This window comes from Dermacentor silvarum, chromosome 10 (genome assembly GCF_013339745.2).
Source record: "Dermacentor silvarum isolate Dsil-2018 chromosome 10, BIME_Dsil_1.4, whole genome shotgun sequence".
NCBI classification, from domain to species: Eukaryota; Metazoa; Arthropoda; class Arachnida; order Ixodida; family Ixodidae; genus Dermacentor; species Dermacentor silvarum.
Window position 1 is genome coordinate 13,602,003 of NC_051163.1, and position 16,376 is coordinate 13,618,378.

Below are 16,376 nucleotides of genomic sequence, written 5' to 3' on the forward strand. Positions count from 1 at the left end.
ACGGCGATGATTGTTGGTGGGCGCACAACCTTCCGCAGTCAGAAATTCAATTACATCCCGCTGTTCCAACAGGACATCACCACTTGAAGCCATGGATTGCTCGATTACTCTCGAAGGAGAAAAGATAGGAAGGTGAGGCAAGTGCCATTCTATAGCTTAAACATCAGTGTATTAATGATCAAGCGTTCAAAATGTTTTCAGTACTAGTAACAAAGTACTGGACTTGGAGGCATTACTTTCTGAATCGCGCTCGTAGAATAACGTGTGACCATTCGTGTCTACACCACAATCGATTAAACGTCGCCCATACGAACTACTTGCACAACCTGCAATAGACGCGATCACCCAGGTGTAGTGTAGTCATTTTGCTCGATAACTCACATCATGTGTTTGTGCGTCCGAACCCGGTTTGCGCCCACAAGATCCAACATGAAATTTGCGTTACGTTTAGATGGCAATTCCTTCAAGCGGCACCAAATTCTTGGACCGTGAAGCAGTGCTGCTAATGCCTCGATTGCAATGAAAGTGTTATTAGTCTTGTACTGGTTGACAGACCAGAACCAGACCCTTTATTTGACTCTCACCATTTGTGCATGTCACTTGTGTATACGGTTGCATAATATATTCTGTCTAATATAGGGTGTTTCAGCGAACACTTTCATAAATGTTTGAAGGTTGCCTGTGGCAGATAGCACAATTCTAGAGCATGAGCTGGGCTACTCGAAGAGGCGGATATTGCTTGCAAAAAATGGAAGTCTATATTCGATTAATTACCAAATGATTACTATATAAGCTTTTAACTAATTTTTTTATGGCACACATTGCAATTTACGAATTCTAGTCGCTGAGACTTCAAGGCAGATCCACCTGAAGATAAATGTGTGGATGAAACCATTTACGATATATTAATTCCCGAACTTTGCGGAGAAATGCATTGGCGTTCCAGTTATTTTCTAACAAAACATAGTTTTATGCATTGAAGCACGAAAGTAACTGGAACGCCAACGCATTTCTCCGCAAAGATCGCGAATTAATATATCGAAACTGGTGTCATCTTGAGAATTCGTTTCAAGTGCATCCACCTTGAAAACTCCATGGCTAGAATTTGTAAACTGTAATATGGACCGTAGGGTAATTAGTTAAAGACCTAATTAGTGAATTTCTTAATTATTCAATTATGCATTTCTATTTTTTTCTGCAAGTAATGTCCGTCACATAGAGTAAACCAGCTCATGAACTAGAATTGTGCTATCTGTCACAGGCAACCTTTAAAAAGTTTTTAAAGTATTCTTTGAAACACCAGGCATAATCTTGTAATCTGGTGTAGCATACTAGGCGTACGGCCTGGCACACAGCTCCAACACTGAATAAACAATATATATATATATATATATATATATATATATATATATATATATCAGTAACCTATCTATTCCCCTCTATATCCCACTTTCCCTTACCCTAGTGAGAAGTAGAAGGCGAGAGACAAGGCCGATCCCTCCTCCTTTTTGCTCATTAAAATCTCCTCTCTCTCTCAGTACTAAAAAATGGACTGATTCAAGTACCAAAATTATGGCTAACTGTAATACGTACTAATCAGCATTCAGGTCTACAGTGTACACTTCTTAGACCGTCGTGATAGGCTGCTTTGCTTTGTCCGTGTTTTCACAACGGGCGCTCATTGTAATGTTATCAACATTTCCGGTGATAACGCTGCCTGCCAGTTATTAGACTGAGTCGATGCCGAACGCAGCTTATCTTGATACAGAACTGCATAATGGTGCTAATTATCCGCAGGCATGCAGCTTTCATCTCAGCAGCGATTCTGGTAATCCCTGCGGCAGTGTGAAGAGGACGGATTCGGAGCAGGTTGCTTTGATGCGATACAGGACTTCAAGGCAAGTGTGTGGACAGGCCTCTAATAACGGCATAGCTTTTCAAAATGTACTCGGCATAGGAAAACCTTCAACTGTTGAACCGCATGTGCAGGGTGCCCCAACTATCATGCATCGATATTTTAAAATATGCAAATGCCACGTAGCTGGACAGAACCACGATAATATTGTTTGCTGTTGCTTGGAGATACTGAGATTATATTTGCCTGCTGCCTAAATACATAACTAGTCTTAATTAATTGCTCACTTCTCAACTATTAAAATTAGATTAAAAGCGTCAATGAGAAAATTGTAGAGCAACATGAACAACTCCGGATATACCTTTCTGTTGCTCGATACGTGCACCATGAAAGCGTTTTTCCGAGCGTGAAAGAAGTCCGCGAGTACATGCAAAATTTCCGCGCAGCTGGCCACTTTAGGCACTTTGCGTGTATTCGCGGGCGTCTTTCACACTCAGAAAAACACTTATATGTAGCACGTATTGAGCAACAGAAAGCTGTATTGAGAGTTTTTCATGTTGCTCTACAATTTTCTCATTGACCCTTTTAATCTAGTTATAATAGTTGAGAAGTTGATTAATTATTCAATACTAATTATGTAATTAGGCGGCAGGCAAAAAATAATCGGAGTATCTCCGAGCGACGCAAACAATATTACCTTTGTTCTGTCCAACTACGTGAGATTTCCAGCATCTAGAGCATACCTCTACCAGCTCAGATGATATCCTGCCACGGGATCTTGTAAGCGTCATGGACTACAGATGAAAGACCACTACCTTTAATTCGTCATCATCATCATCATCATCAGCCTATATTTATGTCCACTGCAGGACGAAGGCCTTTCCCTGCGATCTCCAATTTCCCAACTTCATCATCCCACCTGGTTTTCTGCCGTCCTCGACTGGGCTTCCCTTCTCTTGGTATCCGTTCTGTAACTCTAATGGTCCACCGGTTATCCATCCTACGCATTACATGGCCTGCCCAGCTCCATTTCTTCCACTTAATGTCTACTAGAATATCGTCTATCCCCGTTTGTTCTCTGAGCCACACTGCTCTCTTCCTGTCTCTTAACGTTACTCCTAAGATTTTTCGTTCCATCACTCTTTGTGCGGTCCTTAACTTGTTCTCGAGCTTCTTTGTTAAACTTCAAGTTTCTGCCCCATATGTTAGCACCGGCAGAATGCAATGATTGTACACTTTTCTTTTCAACGACAGTGGTAAGCTCCCAGTCAGGATTTGGCAATGCCTCCCGTATGCACTCCAACCCAATTTTATTCTTCTGTAAATTTCTTTCTCATGATCAGGGTCCCCTGTGAGTAATTGACCTAGATAAACGTACTCGTTTACAGACTCTAGAGGCTGACTGGCGATCCTGAATTCTTGTTCCCTTGCCAGGCTATTCAACATTGTATTTGTCTTCTGCATATTCATCTTCAACCCAATTCTTATACTTTCTCGATTAAGGTCCTCAATCATTTGTTGTAATTCGTCTCCATTGTTGCTGAATAGGACACTTTAACTACCTTTAATTACTTCAAGCGAATTGTGTGCTGACGAAACGCTGCTGAGTTAGTTGATTGCATAAGGACAGACAAACCTCCACGGGATTCATTCTAGCAAAGAAAGACAAAAATAGAACACGAACGGAAAGCACTGCGTTTGAATTTCCTTCTTTTTTATAGGATTTGAAGATTGTACGCTATAGCATTTGTAACAAGGCTAGTTCTTCAGTACATTTACTTTTATTTCGATAGCAATTATAGGGACACTTCAAGCGGATTTCTGCCGTCGGCATCGCCGTCGCCGTGAGGTTCCGTATAAAGTCCAAGGGCGATAAAATCGTCGCCGCGCGCCGTGTGCACGAGTGAAAGCGCGCGGGGGACGCGCGCTATCACGGATAGCGAACGAACGGCGGAAAGCAAACGCGACTTCTGTCGCGCGAAAGGCCGTGGGGGTATGGGAGGGAGGGAGGCGGGGCCCCGCTGTGCTGCGGCACCAAATGCGTATCTTGCAACCGGGTGCAAGGGGAACTGGCCACTCAATCTCCCACGCGAAAGGAGGAAAGCGGGAAGCCAGCGCGGGAGGGAGGGGGGGGGGCAGCTTCTACTTGCCAACTGCACTTGTACTTTGCCAGGCTGTGGCGGTCGCCCGCACCGTCTCTTGAAAGCGATCTCCACACGGCTCTGACCTTTGTATGCGATGTGCATTCGCCGCTCAGTTTCCGTTGAAGTGATAGAACGCACGAACCTTCGCTCGCTGCGGCGGCTGCGCTTGCTGCCAGCGTTTTGACAGTGGTTGTCTGCGGCCATTGAGAGTGATCTATTTATGTTTGCTTGTGCGCGCTGACACCACGCTTGTTAATCCAGTTAGCAAGCGAATGTGTCCATGTTCATGTAGCCGATAAAACTACTATCCCTACTCCGAATAGCTCTCCACTTATTTTCTATCGCAATTGATGCTTCGTCTTTCGGCTGAAACTGCGACATTTTTATTTATTGAAGCTAGGATGAACAGAGAACAGCGTCGTGTGGTGGTCCTGATTTGGTTTTTAAGCTCGGTGGCTTCGCTGGAAATTGACACATCGGACGGTGGATACAAAAACCTGCTGGTTTCAATCAGCAAAGCTGTTCCTTACGACGAATCCATCATTGAGGACATCAAGGTGAGCGGCTTCGACGCTTGGAATATAACTTTTTTTTATTAAATAACGCTGTGCACGAGCGTTCTCATAACAACTTTATTGACACGCTTTTAGCACACAACTGTAAATGTCCTAAACTAGTTGTGCAGGTCAAAGACCGAGGACCGAGAATATTTGCCGGTGTGGCTTTAGTCAGGCAACTTTGATGATGTAGAAGAAATTCTCAGGAGAAATGTCCGCGATCAGTAAATGTTAAAGCACGAGGGACAGAGACGAAATACAGAGGAGCTGGGCGAGGTAATATAAGAAAGCAATATTCAAGTGAATGTGGGGCTGAGGCTGTGGTCGAGGAAGGCACGAGTACTGAAGTGAAAGAAGTTATTATAGAAACAATAATTTAGGTAGGGTGCTCTAGACCCAAATTATTTGTCCATCGGAAATTGTAGTATGCAAACGACAAATCTGAACATTCCACCAAAATTTACAGATACATCAGACATGAGAGATTTTGGATAGAGCACCATCTCTGCTTTTAAATACGCTTAAGAAGCTTATGCTGCAAATAGAGGAATGCGTATTAGTGCTGAAAAATTGTTTAACGTTAAGCGTGGCAGTGGCAACAGCAAAGGTACAAAAACTCTTGTCATATTGAATAGAACCGAGTCTAGCTTTGAGTTCTAGTGCTAAAAATGACAGCCACACATTTTCTTAGAACTAGTCGCGTCTCAAAATGTTGGATGCCTGCTGAATCTCTTTGAACGGGATTCGCAGCTTTGCCATACAGTTACATATATTTATACAGGAATTCTCACTTGAGTCACTGAAACCTTACAGGCGCTGTTCCGGTCTTCCTCCGAGTTCTTGCACCGGGCCACCAATGGACGCGTGTACTTCAAGCAGGTCACTATTGAGATACCTAAAGCATGGCCAAGGAGAGAAAATGCCCGTAACGTATCGTTGAGCTCCTTCGAGCAGAGTGACATCCGGATCGACCTGCCCAGCGAGCCGTATGGGGACAGGCCATTCACGCAGCAGCTGAGGCCCTGTGGCCAGCCGGGAGATTTCATTCAACTGACGCCGCGGTTCCTCGCCCAACTTGGAAATTCGACCGGGAACCAGCCATTGAACATGGGTAAACCTGACTTTTGACTTTCGCAGACTGTTTTTTTTTAATTGATATAAATTGAAAGGATAGGTTGGTAGCTTTAGTGCACCGGTAGCTACAGGCTGACAAAAGATGAAAGCATACGGAAGCAGTGATGAACTCTGCTCCCGTACCCTGGTGATTGTACATGATCTTTCTAGGCAAGCTTGAATTTCCGGGCATATTCGTTGGTGGTATTTCTAAAGGAACGAACTACGGCCTTTGCCACAGCTATCGTGACCCACCGACAAAGTTCACCTACAGCAGCCTCCTGGAGACTGGCAACGATATGGTCTGCGTAATGTTCCAAGTCGCTATGTGTTTTACGCTCGGTAAAACACTGTTATGCAGGGCGTGTTGAGCAACAAAAAGCTGTATCGGGAGTTTCGCATGTCTCTGTACAGCTTTCTCATTGACACTCTTCATCTAATTATAATATTTGAGAAGCCTATTAAGTAAATATTAGTAATTATCTAATTAGGCGGAATGCAAAAAAATCGTCTGAGTATCTCCAAGCGACGGCAAACAAAATTACCTTCGTTCTGTCCAGCTAAGTAGCACTTGTATATTTTTAAACTTTGGCCCAATTAAAAGAAACATCCTGTAAATACAACTTATCTTTGTACGAGCTTCAGCTTTTTCTCTCGTGGTATTAGGGTGCCGGAAAAAAATCGGCCGAATGACTGCTGCTAGATGATATCCACATAATGATCACATTGAATAGTCCCCCATGGCCAAAAAAGCTGCATAAAACTCCCGTTTGTAAACAAATATTCGGTGTCAAATTCTACGAGAAAACGACTCGCGCTGCAGCTATGCCAGCACGTACGCTGAGAGACATGTATTCATTTACAGAGTGTTGTATAGGCCGATCCTTGTTGATGCACATGTTTGCTTAAAATATATAGTGGCGCATTGTCTTGATCACATTCAATTTCAACCATTCTTTAGAGAAATTCGAGCCGTAACATCCAGATACTAGTCTCTACGTCAATCGTAAAATCATTTGCCGATCTAAGTAACAGTAATAATAATAACATTATTAAAACACGGAACGGGAGAGATCCCGTAAAACTCAGATAGTCGGTTGCGTTGCTGAAGTTTTAACTCATAACTTTCAGCGTACATGTTCGTGCACCAGTGGGCCCATTTCCGGTACGGCGTATTTGACGAGTACGGCTGCCATGGTGACGATCAGTACCCGTTGACGTACTGCCATAGTGGCAAGGTAAGCCTGGTTTTCAAAGAAAATTGTTAGTTATCCGTAGTATCGAGTGCTCAACGTTTAAAATGGCTACATCTTGATGTTTTCCTATTATAAATACTGATATTTCTTACATTAATAAGTTTCATAGCACATGTATTGACTAGAAAAAGGCCTTCAACACCGAAAATGAAGCCTTATTTCGGGGACCCTTCCGATGTGCCTTTATACATATGGAACGCATACTTTCTTTTCTTTGATAATTACGGAACCAAAGTGAATGAAGTTTCTTCTGCATAACCTTTTAACGCCAAAATGTCAACCTGTTTTCAATACTTTCAGCAGCCGTAGGCCACCGGTGTTGCCCATTTGTTAACTACGGGGTCATCTTTACTGCATAATAAACAATGTCGAGCAGCTTAAGTCATGAAGGAGGCAAAAGGTGTAGCGCATAAGAAACAGGACACCAGAAGCAGAACTTAAAGAACACACACGTTTGGCGCTAAAAGATATAAAGCCAAACGTGTGTGGTGTTCTTCTTGTGTCCTGTTGCTGATGCGCTACGCCTTTTGCCTCCATCATGTTATACCAATAAGCCCAACGTGCAACTATAGTGACGTCATGAACTGCGTCAGCGTTATTTATTTTTCTTTCGATATGCGTACATTTTTTTGGCCATGTGCCAGACATCGGAAATTCGCGACATACACCGAAGTTCATTAAACATTTAGGTCGTCAAATACGAGGACTAAACCGAGTAAATTTCTTGCAACATTTTTTTTTCTGCCAGGGCTTTACTAAATCTGGGGTCAAAGAGTTCAAAGAATTCTAATCCAACAAAGAATGATGATATCGCGTTCTTTTTTTTTTTTTTTTCAAACCTAGGACATTTATCCACGCTAAAAAGGCATCATCGAAACGACTTTACCAGTTGTTTCTAAGCACGCTCTGCAACTTTAAAATAACACCTATGCTTTAAAACAAATACTTAAGATTTCGCATAATTAACATTGTTAATTCGCTAATTGCCCTTCCTAGTATGAGCAACTCAATACACTACAAACAATAGGCTGTTTTTGTCATTCGTTCAAGGTAAACCAGTCTGCATTTAAAGTTTGCTTCTAGTTGCGTGAAACACGCGGTATATTGCCTTCGCGAAGTCAGCTAAACAGAAACCACACTTTTCTGCTAAATGAATAACGGGCTTTTTCTTCAAAAGTGCATAAATTAATAAGCGAACAAAGAAGCATTAAAATATGCGTTTTTGTATACTGCAACGTTGTTACGAGTGAGTCCTTGATTTCAGGTGAAACTGAATGCCTGTTCGGAAAGGATCGCCTTCGCCGCCAGGACAGCGACTGGAGGAAAGTGCTCCGTCGACAAAGTGTGCCGCCTGTCAGAGGACTGCGTGGTCAGCTTGCAGCATTCCGGCAGCGGTCATCCCATTGAGTCATCGATCATGTTCATGCCTCGCATTGGCAACGTGAGCAGTAGGCCTACATCGTTGAAGTGCTTCATTTTAGGACTGTATCAGTGGGCAGGATGGGCAGGATTCAGGGGGTGGGGGTGATTCACAACTTTATAGAGGCGTGATTAGTTAGAAGGGTGCTACACAGTGGGAGAGAGGGTAGATGCCTCCGTTCACTACGTGTAGCAGTTGGAGGTTTAAGCGGGAGCAGCGCACGTGACCTATTTCGCGTACGGTGCAAAGACGGTACTGCATGGGTTTGGGCCTACCTTAGGAAGGTTCCTGACGCAATTTCTTGCAAGAGTCTATCAGTCGAACATTGTGAACTCACACCGCAATGACATGAAATGACGTTTAAGACATTACTCCAGTGACATTACTTCAACCTAGAAAGCACATATTTTCCACTTACATGCAAAGAGCCGTGAGGTATGATAGTTTTGCACGGTGACGACTGAATACTTGCTCCGGAATCTTGGTGACGCTTACTATTCAAACTGTTTCAGATTCAATATCTGAAACAGTACAGACCATACTTCTTGCTACTGCTATGTGCGGGGATTAGCTAGTTCACGAATCGTGTTGTCTGATTCCCCTTCTGTCTCATATGAGCCCCTGAAATGTGTAATCGCGCAATATTTCATTGCAAGTTTTGCTTACAGTTTGGTTTAGTGGTTGTCTGACTGGGGCACATGAGGGGCTCTCGAAGCCTCTTATGTGCGATGTCTCTAATCATGCCAAGAGGAAGGATTACGTACGAAAAGGTGTACACCGAAATATTGGAGGCAACAGCCATCATTCGCAGACTGCATGCTAGATGGCGCAACACTACATTCACAGATATTTCGTCAAGGCACAGATACTATATACGCGATTCGTAGCGCAAGTTTGTCAAAATGCGCCTAAATGGACCACTAAGATTACCAAGTACGAACTGCGTAAGGGAGAAAGCTGAGCTTGCTATTTCAAGTCCTTTCTGTCGCAGATTTAGGCCGAGAGCCTTTAACTTCTTTTCTTTCAAAAATTGCTTGTGCAAACGGCCGCATTGCCAGAGACTTAAAAAGGCGGCAACGCGTTCCGCTGACATTTTCACAGGTGAGCCAGTTCTGTGACGATGCCGGCGGCAATCTTCAGCACAACCCTTTCGCTCCTAACAAGCAGAATAGGCTTTGCCAACAAAGGTCCACGTGGGAAGTGATCAGCGGCAATGCGGACTTTCGAAAGTGAGTAAGATATTGGTTTCCTTCTTCAATGGCGCTTCCTTGTGTCAAGGCTTGAGCGACACTGCCCTCTGTGACGCTGTATGTCTCAGCGGGATTTTAAGATTGCGTGTGATTATGCGGTGCCTAAAGACACAGTGTCACAACGCCCAGACAGCCACTTTCCATTGTTCAGTCTTCGCTTCGTTTTCTCCCATCTTTCGTGGGTCTTCTTTCTTTCCCCAGTGAAGGGTAGCCAACACCCGGTATCCTGTTGCTAACCGCCCTGTCTTTCCGTTGATTTTATCTGCGAGAGCTCAATTTTAAAGGGACGCGCTTTACGTCGCTGGGGCGGGAATAATGAAAAGAAGCCAGTCTAAACCTACACATGCACGTTGAATACAGAAGGTACATTGTTTAGCTTATCTTGAATGACTACAAGCGTCAAAGTTTGCTGTCTTTACTCAGGCAGAAGTTATAGCGGTTAGTCAACAGTTCAGCACCGAACGATCTAGTCATGCTATATTAGACTGACGTTTCGGAATTCCACTGCCTGTCAATGCAGGAAGCCCCTTTGAGCGCTCTGTGAGAAACACGAGCTTCACTATTCAAACACGCCAGGACTGCAGCCGATCAAAAGACACCAGCCTACTTATCCGACTATGTTTCTTAGGTGTTAGAGGTATGACGAAATGAGGATGGGCAAAGTGACGGGTCGACCAAGACTTCAGGGCTACAGGAAGGTGAAACCGAGTATAGGGTTACTCAGGTATGTATTCGGTCACAGTTTCAGCATAATGCAATATAGTGTTAAAAACATGCCTAAATATAGATGTCGTAGGTTCTACTAGATCAACCAGTGATTCGTATTTTAACTGCGAAATTGGTTATTCACACACACACACAACCACGTATATATATTATATATATATATATATATATATATATATATATATATATATATATATATATATATAACCGCCAATTACACGTCGGTCGTCGAAGAGGCAGGGTGACTTGTGATGAGTGAACTGAACAATGTGGGGAACGCGGCTTCAATTATGCATCCGGGACCTCAAAGAATTACGACGTAATGCTAACGCATTTCTCTCGCATTTACTGCTCAGTCGCAACTGATCTTTCACCCCCCTCCGCCTCTGTTTTGAAGGCTGCCACAGCCAGACATTTCCAAGCGCATCGAAATCTCCTTCGTAGAAACTCAAGAGACGAATAACACGCCGCGCGTCGTGCTTGTTCTGGACGTCTCGTCCAGCATGCAGGTAAGCCACTACCTTCACGGCTGGGCGAATGTTGGGGTTTATAGGCCGTTTTTTTTTTTGTTAAATGAATGACAGTTACCGCTTTTTTATTTTAGAAGACAGACGCTTGGAGTTCTTAAAAGAGGCTATAACGCGGTACGTTACTGACATCGCCAACGATTCACGCCGACTGGCCATCTTGACGTTCAGTGAGAATGCGACTGTGGTGCACCCTCTCACACCGGTGAACGCTGGCACGAAGCCCGGATTCCTGAGTGCTATTAAGAGACTGGAAACCGAAGGACCTACATGCATCGGGTGCGGCCTCATAAAAGCGATAGCGGTAAGCAGGGTTCAGTCCATTCATTTATTTCACGAAGATTCAGCGCATACTTCTAAAATACGCGCAGCGTGTCACAGCATTGTTTGTTCGAGTAAGCAGCAGCGAGTTTCTATGTTGACGATGCATTCAAACTTCTACGGAGAAGTGCAAACGCAGTTCTATAGCTTGGATCAGGAAGTGTATAAACGTCAGAAAACAATACGCGTATGCAACTTGTTCACCACAAAAAATATGCCCGTAAACAGTTTCTATTCTACAGAAGCGGTATTTCGAGATTTGAGGCCGTTTGGAACAATGAAGTGGTCGTATGTATGCAGCATATGGTCTACCATCGGTAATTCCATGTCAAATATGTCGAACTGGTTATCAGCACAACGTCGATTGCTTTCTCTGTTTATTCGACATCTGTGATACACTTATTAGAACTGCATTTGACATGTTTTTTAGGGGCGAAGGTCCTTAGGGTCCAGCCTTGTCCCTCGTCGCGCCGTCGTAGGCACGCTAGTACTCGCCGCTCCCGCTAGAGGCGCAGCTGTGCTCGCTTTCTCTCTCGTTCCCGACGCGCGCTCTCTCTCTCTCTCTCGTCCGTAGCTAGGGGTGCTGCGGTGCACAAGGGCTATATAAGCGCTGTATATATTGTACAAATGTACAGTATATATATATATATATATATATACCACGCCAAGCCACACTCCGTCTTCCGGAGGCCGGAACCGGAAGCCGACTTCCGGTTCCACTTCCAGTTCCGCTTCCGGAAGCCGGGACCGGAGGCTTCCGGAGAACGCTTCCGGCGGTTTGCCCGAATGATCCCCCGGCCTAGCTTCGCCCACTCATCATCACTCCCTTCGTGGATATGGGGTGTTCTTTTTTTATCCACATGTCCGGCGAACTTAGCCTTTGCCTTTTTTTTATCCTTTGCCTGTTATATTCCACTGTATTTCTGCAAAACCGAATCGCGCCCCAACCAGATAATCTTCTAAATCAATGGCTTGCTGGATAAATGAACTCTAGCGGACGATTATCTTCTTGTGGCCGAGCTAGCAAATTATGGTCAACATATACCCAGTACATATTTTGGTAAAGCAAATGCTCAAGGAATGTGGTACGGACATTTCTGAACGTCCCTTGAAAAAGCACCGTGAAATAATTTTATGACTGAAGTTGTCGTAATTTATTACTTCGTTTTTCTGGTTGTTTGGTATTGACATGCTTTCTTTTTAAAGTATCACCTCGCAATGCTGTAGCCGACTAAATGCAATTAAAACTAATTTCCGATTAACTGTCATTATAAATCAATAAATAAGAAATAAGTTACTTATATCTGATTCTTTGATTTATTATGAAGAAAAGTACGATGGGCAAATACAGGATCGTGCCAACCCTTGGAATTTTCCATTTTGATTTTCTAATATTGATTCATTATAGTACTTTCTTTCTGCGAGTTTGTTAATGACTGCTTCCATTCATTTATTCATTTTTCATTCAAGTACCCTCAGAGGTTCATTTGGTCATTAAACAGGAGGGAAGGAGCGGGGAGTGAATTACGATAATAGACGCACAAATGAAGGACATTAGTCAAACCTAGCTAGCGGCATAATTAAATATAACCAGAAGAAATACATATGCAAGAAAGTGCACTGAACCAATAACTAATCACGCGTTCAGAATTACCTTCAGCTCGCTAACAAAAACATGCCGATCACCAACAAGCACAATGTCAATTGGTAGCCTGTTCAACCCCCCGCACTCAAAAAAAAAAAGAAAAAAAAAAGAGGTTGTACATGATGATAGACGTTACTGCATGTCAAAAGCGGGTCATATTTGTTGGAAGTGGGATGTTTATTTCATCAATTCAAGCATACATATCTTTACCAGTGGTTCAGCGAGAAGGGCTGGCGCAAAGGCAACTGAATGACTTACAATGCGCCAATCCCCGCCCAGACCACGATACTGCATAACACTCGGCATGTCTCTCTATGTAATACACAAATGCAGTGAAAAACAAAGCAACATAAATATTGAAGATCGCTCAGCCTGCTGCTCTAATACATAAATGCAGTGGGGGAAAAAAAACTAAGCCGTGGTTTTAAGAAGTGAACTAGAATAACACACTCGATATGAAAAACTTAACCAAAAGAAATTTTCACGACTGAATTTTAGCGCACAATACATTTCCGAAAAAGGTATACAAGATAAGCAAATCTTACGCAGAAGAGAAAGAAAAAAAAAGACATGTCATGTTTGAATCGTCAGTAGATAAGCCTTTTTTTTTAATTGCTGCTGACCGGCTTTTATTCCCTATGATCATGGTGATCCTGTTCGAGTTTAGAAACAAAGGATAAAGGTATGTCAGGTTTTTCCTGCTGTCGTTGGTCCAAATCCTTTCACTGTAATATGTGGTTTTTCTAAAGTTGTACGGGTGTCTTCAGGGAATAAGCATCTTTAAATGTATCTGTGTTCGATTTAAATTGATGGTACATGACTGTCGCTAGTTTTTTATAAAATATATTTTCGAATTTTAAGATGCTGTGCTTATGGAAAAGTGGAGCAGAAGGCGTTCGGCGCGGAACTGTTTTGATTATACGGAACATTCTTTTTTGAAGCCTGTGAATACTATCTTTATTTGTTTTTGTTGTTGATCCCCAGAATATTAGGCAATAATGAATGTGCGAGTAAACCAAAGTGTAGTAAAGCTGCTTTGTCACCCAAAGGGGCAATAAGCATCTGATTTTTCCAACTATACCAATGGACCGCGATATGGGGGCGCAAAGTTTATGCGATTGCACCAACTCAGTGTATCGTGAAAGATAACGCCTAGGAACTTTTGAGTCTGAACGCGCTCAATCAAAGCTCCTCGAAACGACTCATCAAAAATGACTGATCTAAACGCTGAAAAATACGATGAGATGGGAGAGTCGATTTTCCTACAGTCTATTCTCGCCGATGACAAGAATACCTTTACAACTGTTATTCATGATTTCAGCATCTCGAAACTTCCAGAGAGGCGACAGAAGGCGCAATCATTGTGCTGGTAAGCAATGGAGAAGGGAACACGGGTCCCAAAATCATGTCCATAATGCCGTCACTCCTCAAAGCAAAGGTCGTAGTGAGTACGCTGGCAGTAGGCGCTACGGCTGCGGAGATACTTGAAAAACTCGCCTCCGAGACTCGGGGCAAAGCGTACGCCTTTCAAGACATGCAGGGAAACATGGCGCTGGAAATGGAGGCTGCTTTCGTCGACATGACGACGTCTTCGCTGGAACAGGCTTCCCGAGCACAGACGGTAAGCATGAAATCGCATTCTCCAGCTGTGCCTCGGAAACATTGCAGGTGCGTCTATTTAGCTTGCCTGTAGTACTTACATGGTAACGTCAAGTGGTGCTTATTTCCGAGCCACGGGAAACACGGGCATCATAAAACACGACAGCCCTTGCGAGTGTTATAAATACGATACGAACTTTTCCATAAACAGTCGCGGTGGCTGATCGAGTGGGCTTCCGCGCACGAAGTCGCGGGTGTGATTCCCTTCTGTGGCGACCGCATTCCTATGTTGATGGAACGCCAGAACTCTCGTGTACCGTGCTTTCAGTACGCGATAAGGAACCCAGATGGGCATAACTAATCCGGACCCACCCTCTACGGCGTCCCTCATTATCCGCTGTGAAATTTTTGAATTTTCAACCCAAGTCTTTAATTTTTAACATTTCTACAAGTTTCTTGTTTTACACATAGAATAGCACGTAAGCTGGAATAGGCACATGCTTTCTTAAGAAAATTCTGTAACGGTACTACACTCGCAAAAAATTTCTCTTTCGTGTTTATTTATTGGTATCATGAAGCGAAGCATTATAGGCTCACAATTGTCGGCTGCGGTGATGGTGGTGGCGGTGGTGCCACACGCAAAAGTGGGCCGATCCTGGTGATTGTGCAGGAAGGGTCCAAGCTCAATGGCTCATACCCGTGTGGGCTCGGGGACCTGTAACGCGCCCTTGAACTACCCTTGCCACACGTGGGACCCAAAGGGAGAAAATCACCAGTCCTTCCCCTGTCGAGAAAATGGGAGTCAGCGAAGCTTGTCGTCCGATTCTAGCGTGAGGGCTTCCGAAGCCCAGGCAAAACGTCAGCGAAGAGCCGCTGATGCCGATTTGCGGGAGCGCGATGTTGAGGCCATACGTCAGCGAAGAGCCGCCGACCCTGAGTTTAGGGCAAATGAAGCGGAACGCCTGCGACAGCGTCGTCTTGCCACAAGCTCGGCTTACCCCCATTTTCTCGAAAGGGGAAGTGCTCTGAATATTAACAGCAGAGCTGTTAAAGCCGGCCGTTATTCCGTTAGTCATCCACAAAAAAATGTGGACCGATCCTGGCGGTAGTGCAGAAAGGGTCCAAGCAATAGCAGATACCCCTGTGAACTAGCAAAGCTGAGCCTGGCTAAGTCTAACTAAGCATGGTTGGGACTACTTAAGCTTAATCATTCACCGATAACCAATCGATAGCCATTCAATAGTTAATCGATAATCGATCAATATTCAATAAATTCCGGAAAATGCTGGGGATGGCTTGGTAGTGCTTAGCCTAGCCCAAATATGTGTCCAATACATTGCGATAGTCAATCGATAGCCAATCAAAAGGTAATGAATAATCGATCAATAAACTCCGGAAAATGCTGCGAATGACTTGGTAGTGCTGAGCCTAGCCTAAATACGTGTCCAATACAGTGCGATAGTCAATCGATAGCCAATCAATAGCTAATCGATAATAGATCAATTATCCATAATTTCCGGAAAATGCTGGGGATGACTTGGTAGTACTTTGCCTAACCCAAAAGCCAGGACTAGCTAGGTGCCTATCAGCTCCGCTGTCTCTATAGCATTAATTGCGCCTCCAGTGCAAGCTACGCTAGGATTTTTTTAAAAATTATTTTAACGCTGTTGCGTTAAGGGCGCTGTGTCGCAGAAAATCGGGCATCGGCGTAAGCATCGGCGTCTGGCGGAAAGAATTATGCCGAAGCACATCATTCCGAACCACCCCGAACGGGCGGGCCCTTCGCGCGGCACAAGGCATTAGTGAACAAAAACGGAATTTCTCAAACTAAAATCCGTCAGAAAAACCGTAAAGTACGACTTAACCGCAACCTACAGACGTGATAGCGTCGGATTGTAATAAACGAGAAAAAGCCTGATAAGCAGCCAGGGATCTTTGAATGCTATCCCGTTCCACTCTTAAA

General features: G+C 43.9%; 1 protein-coding gene across 1 annotated transcript in view; it reads left to right on the forward strand.

Moving 5' to 3' along the window:
• The window catches only part of LOC125940850 (calcium-activated chloride channel regulator 1-like), a 146,212-nt gene that overhangs the window by 122,568 nt on the left and 7,268 nt on the right, over nt 1-16,376 (forward strand). The window contains exon 9 of the mRNA XM_049657459.1: nt 14,136-14,435. Within this exon, the coding sequence (XP_049513416.1) occupies nt 14,136-14,435 (300 nt within the window). The remainder of the gene's footprint in view (nt 1-14,135; nt 14,436-16,376) is intronic.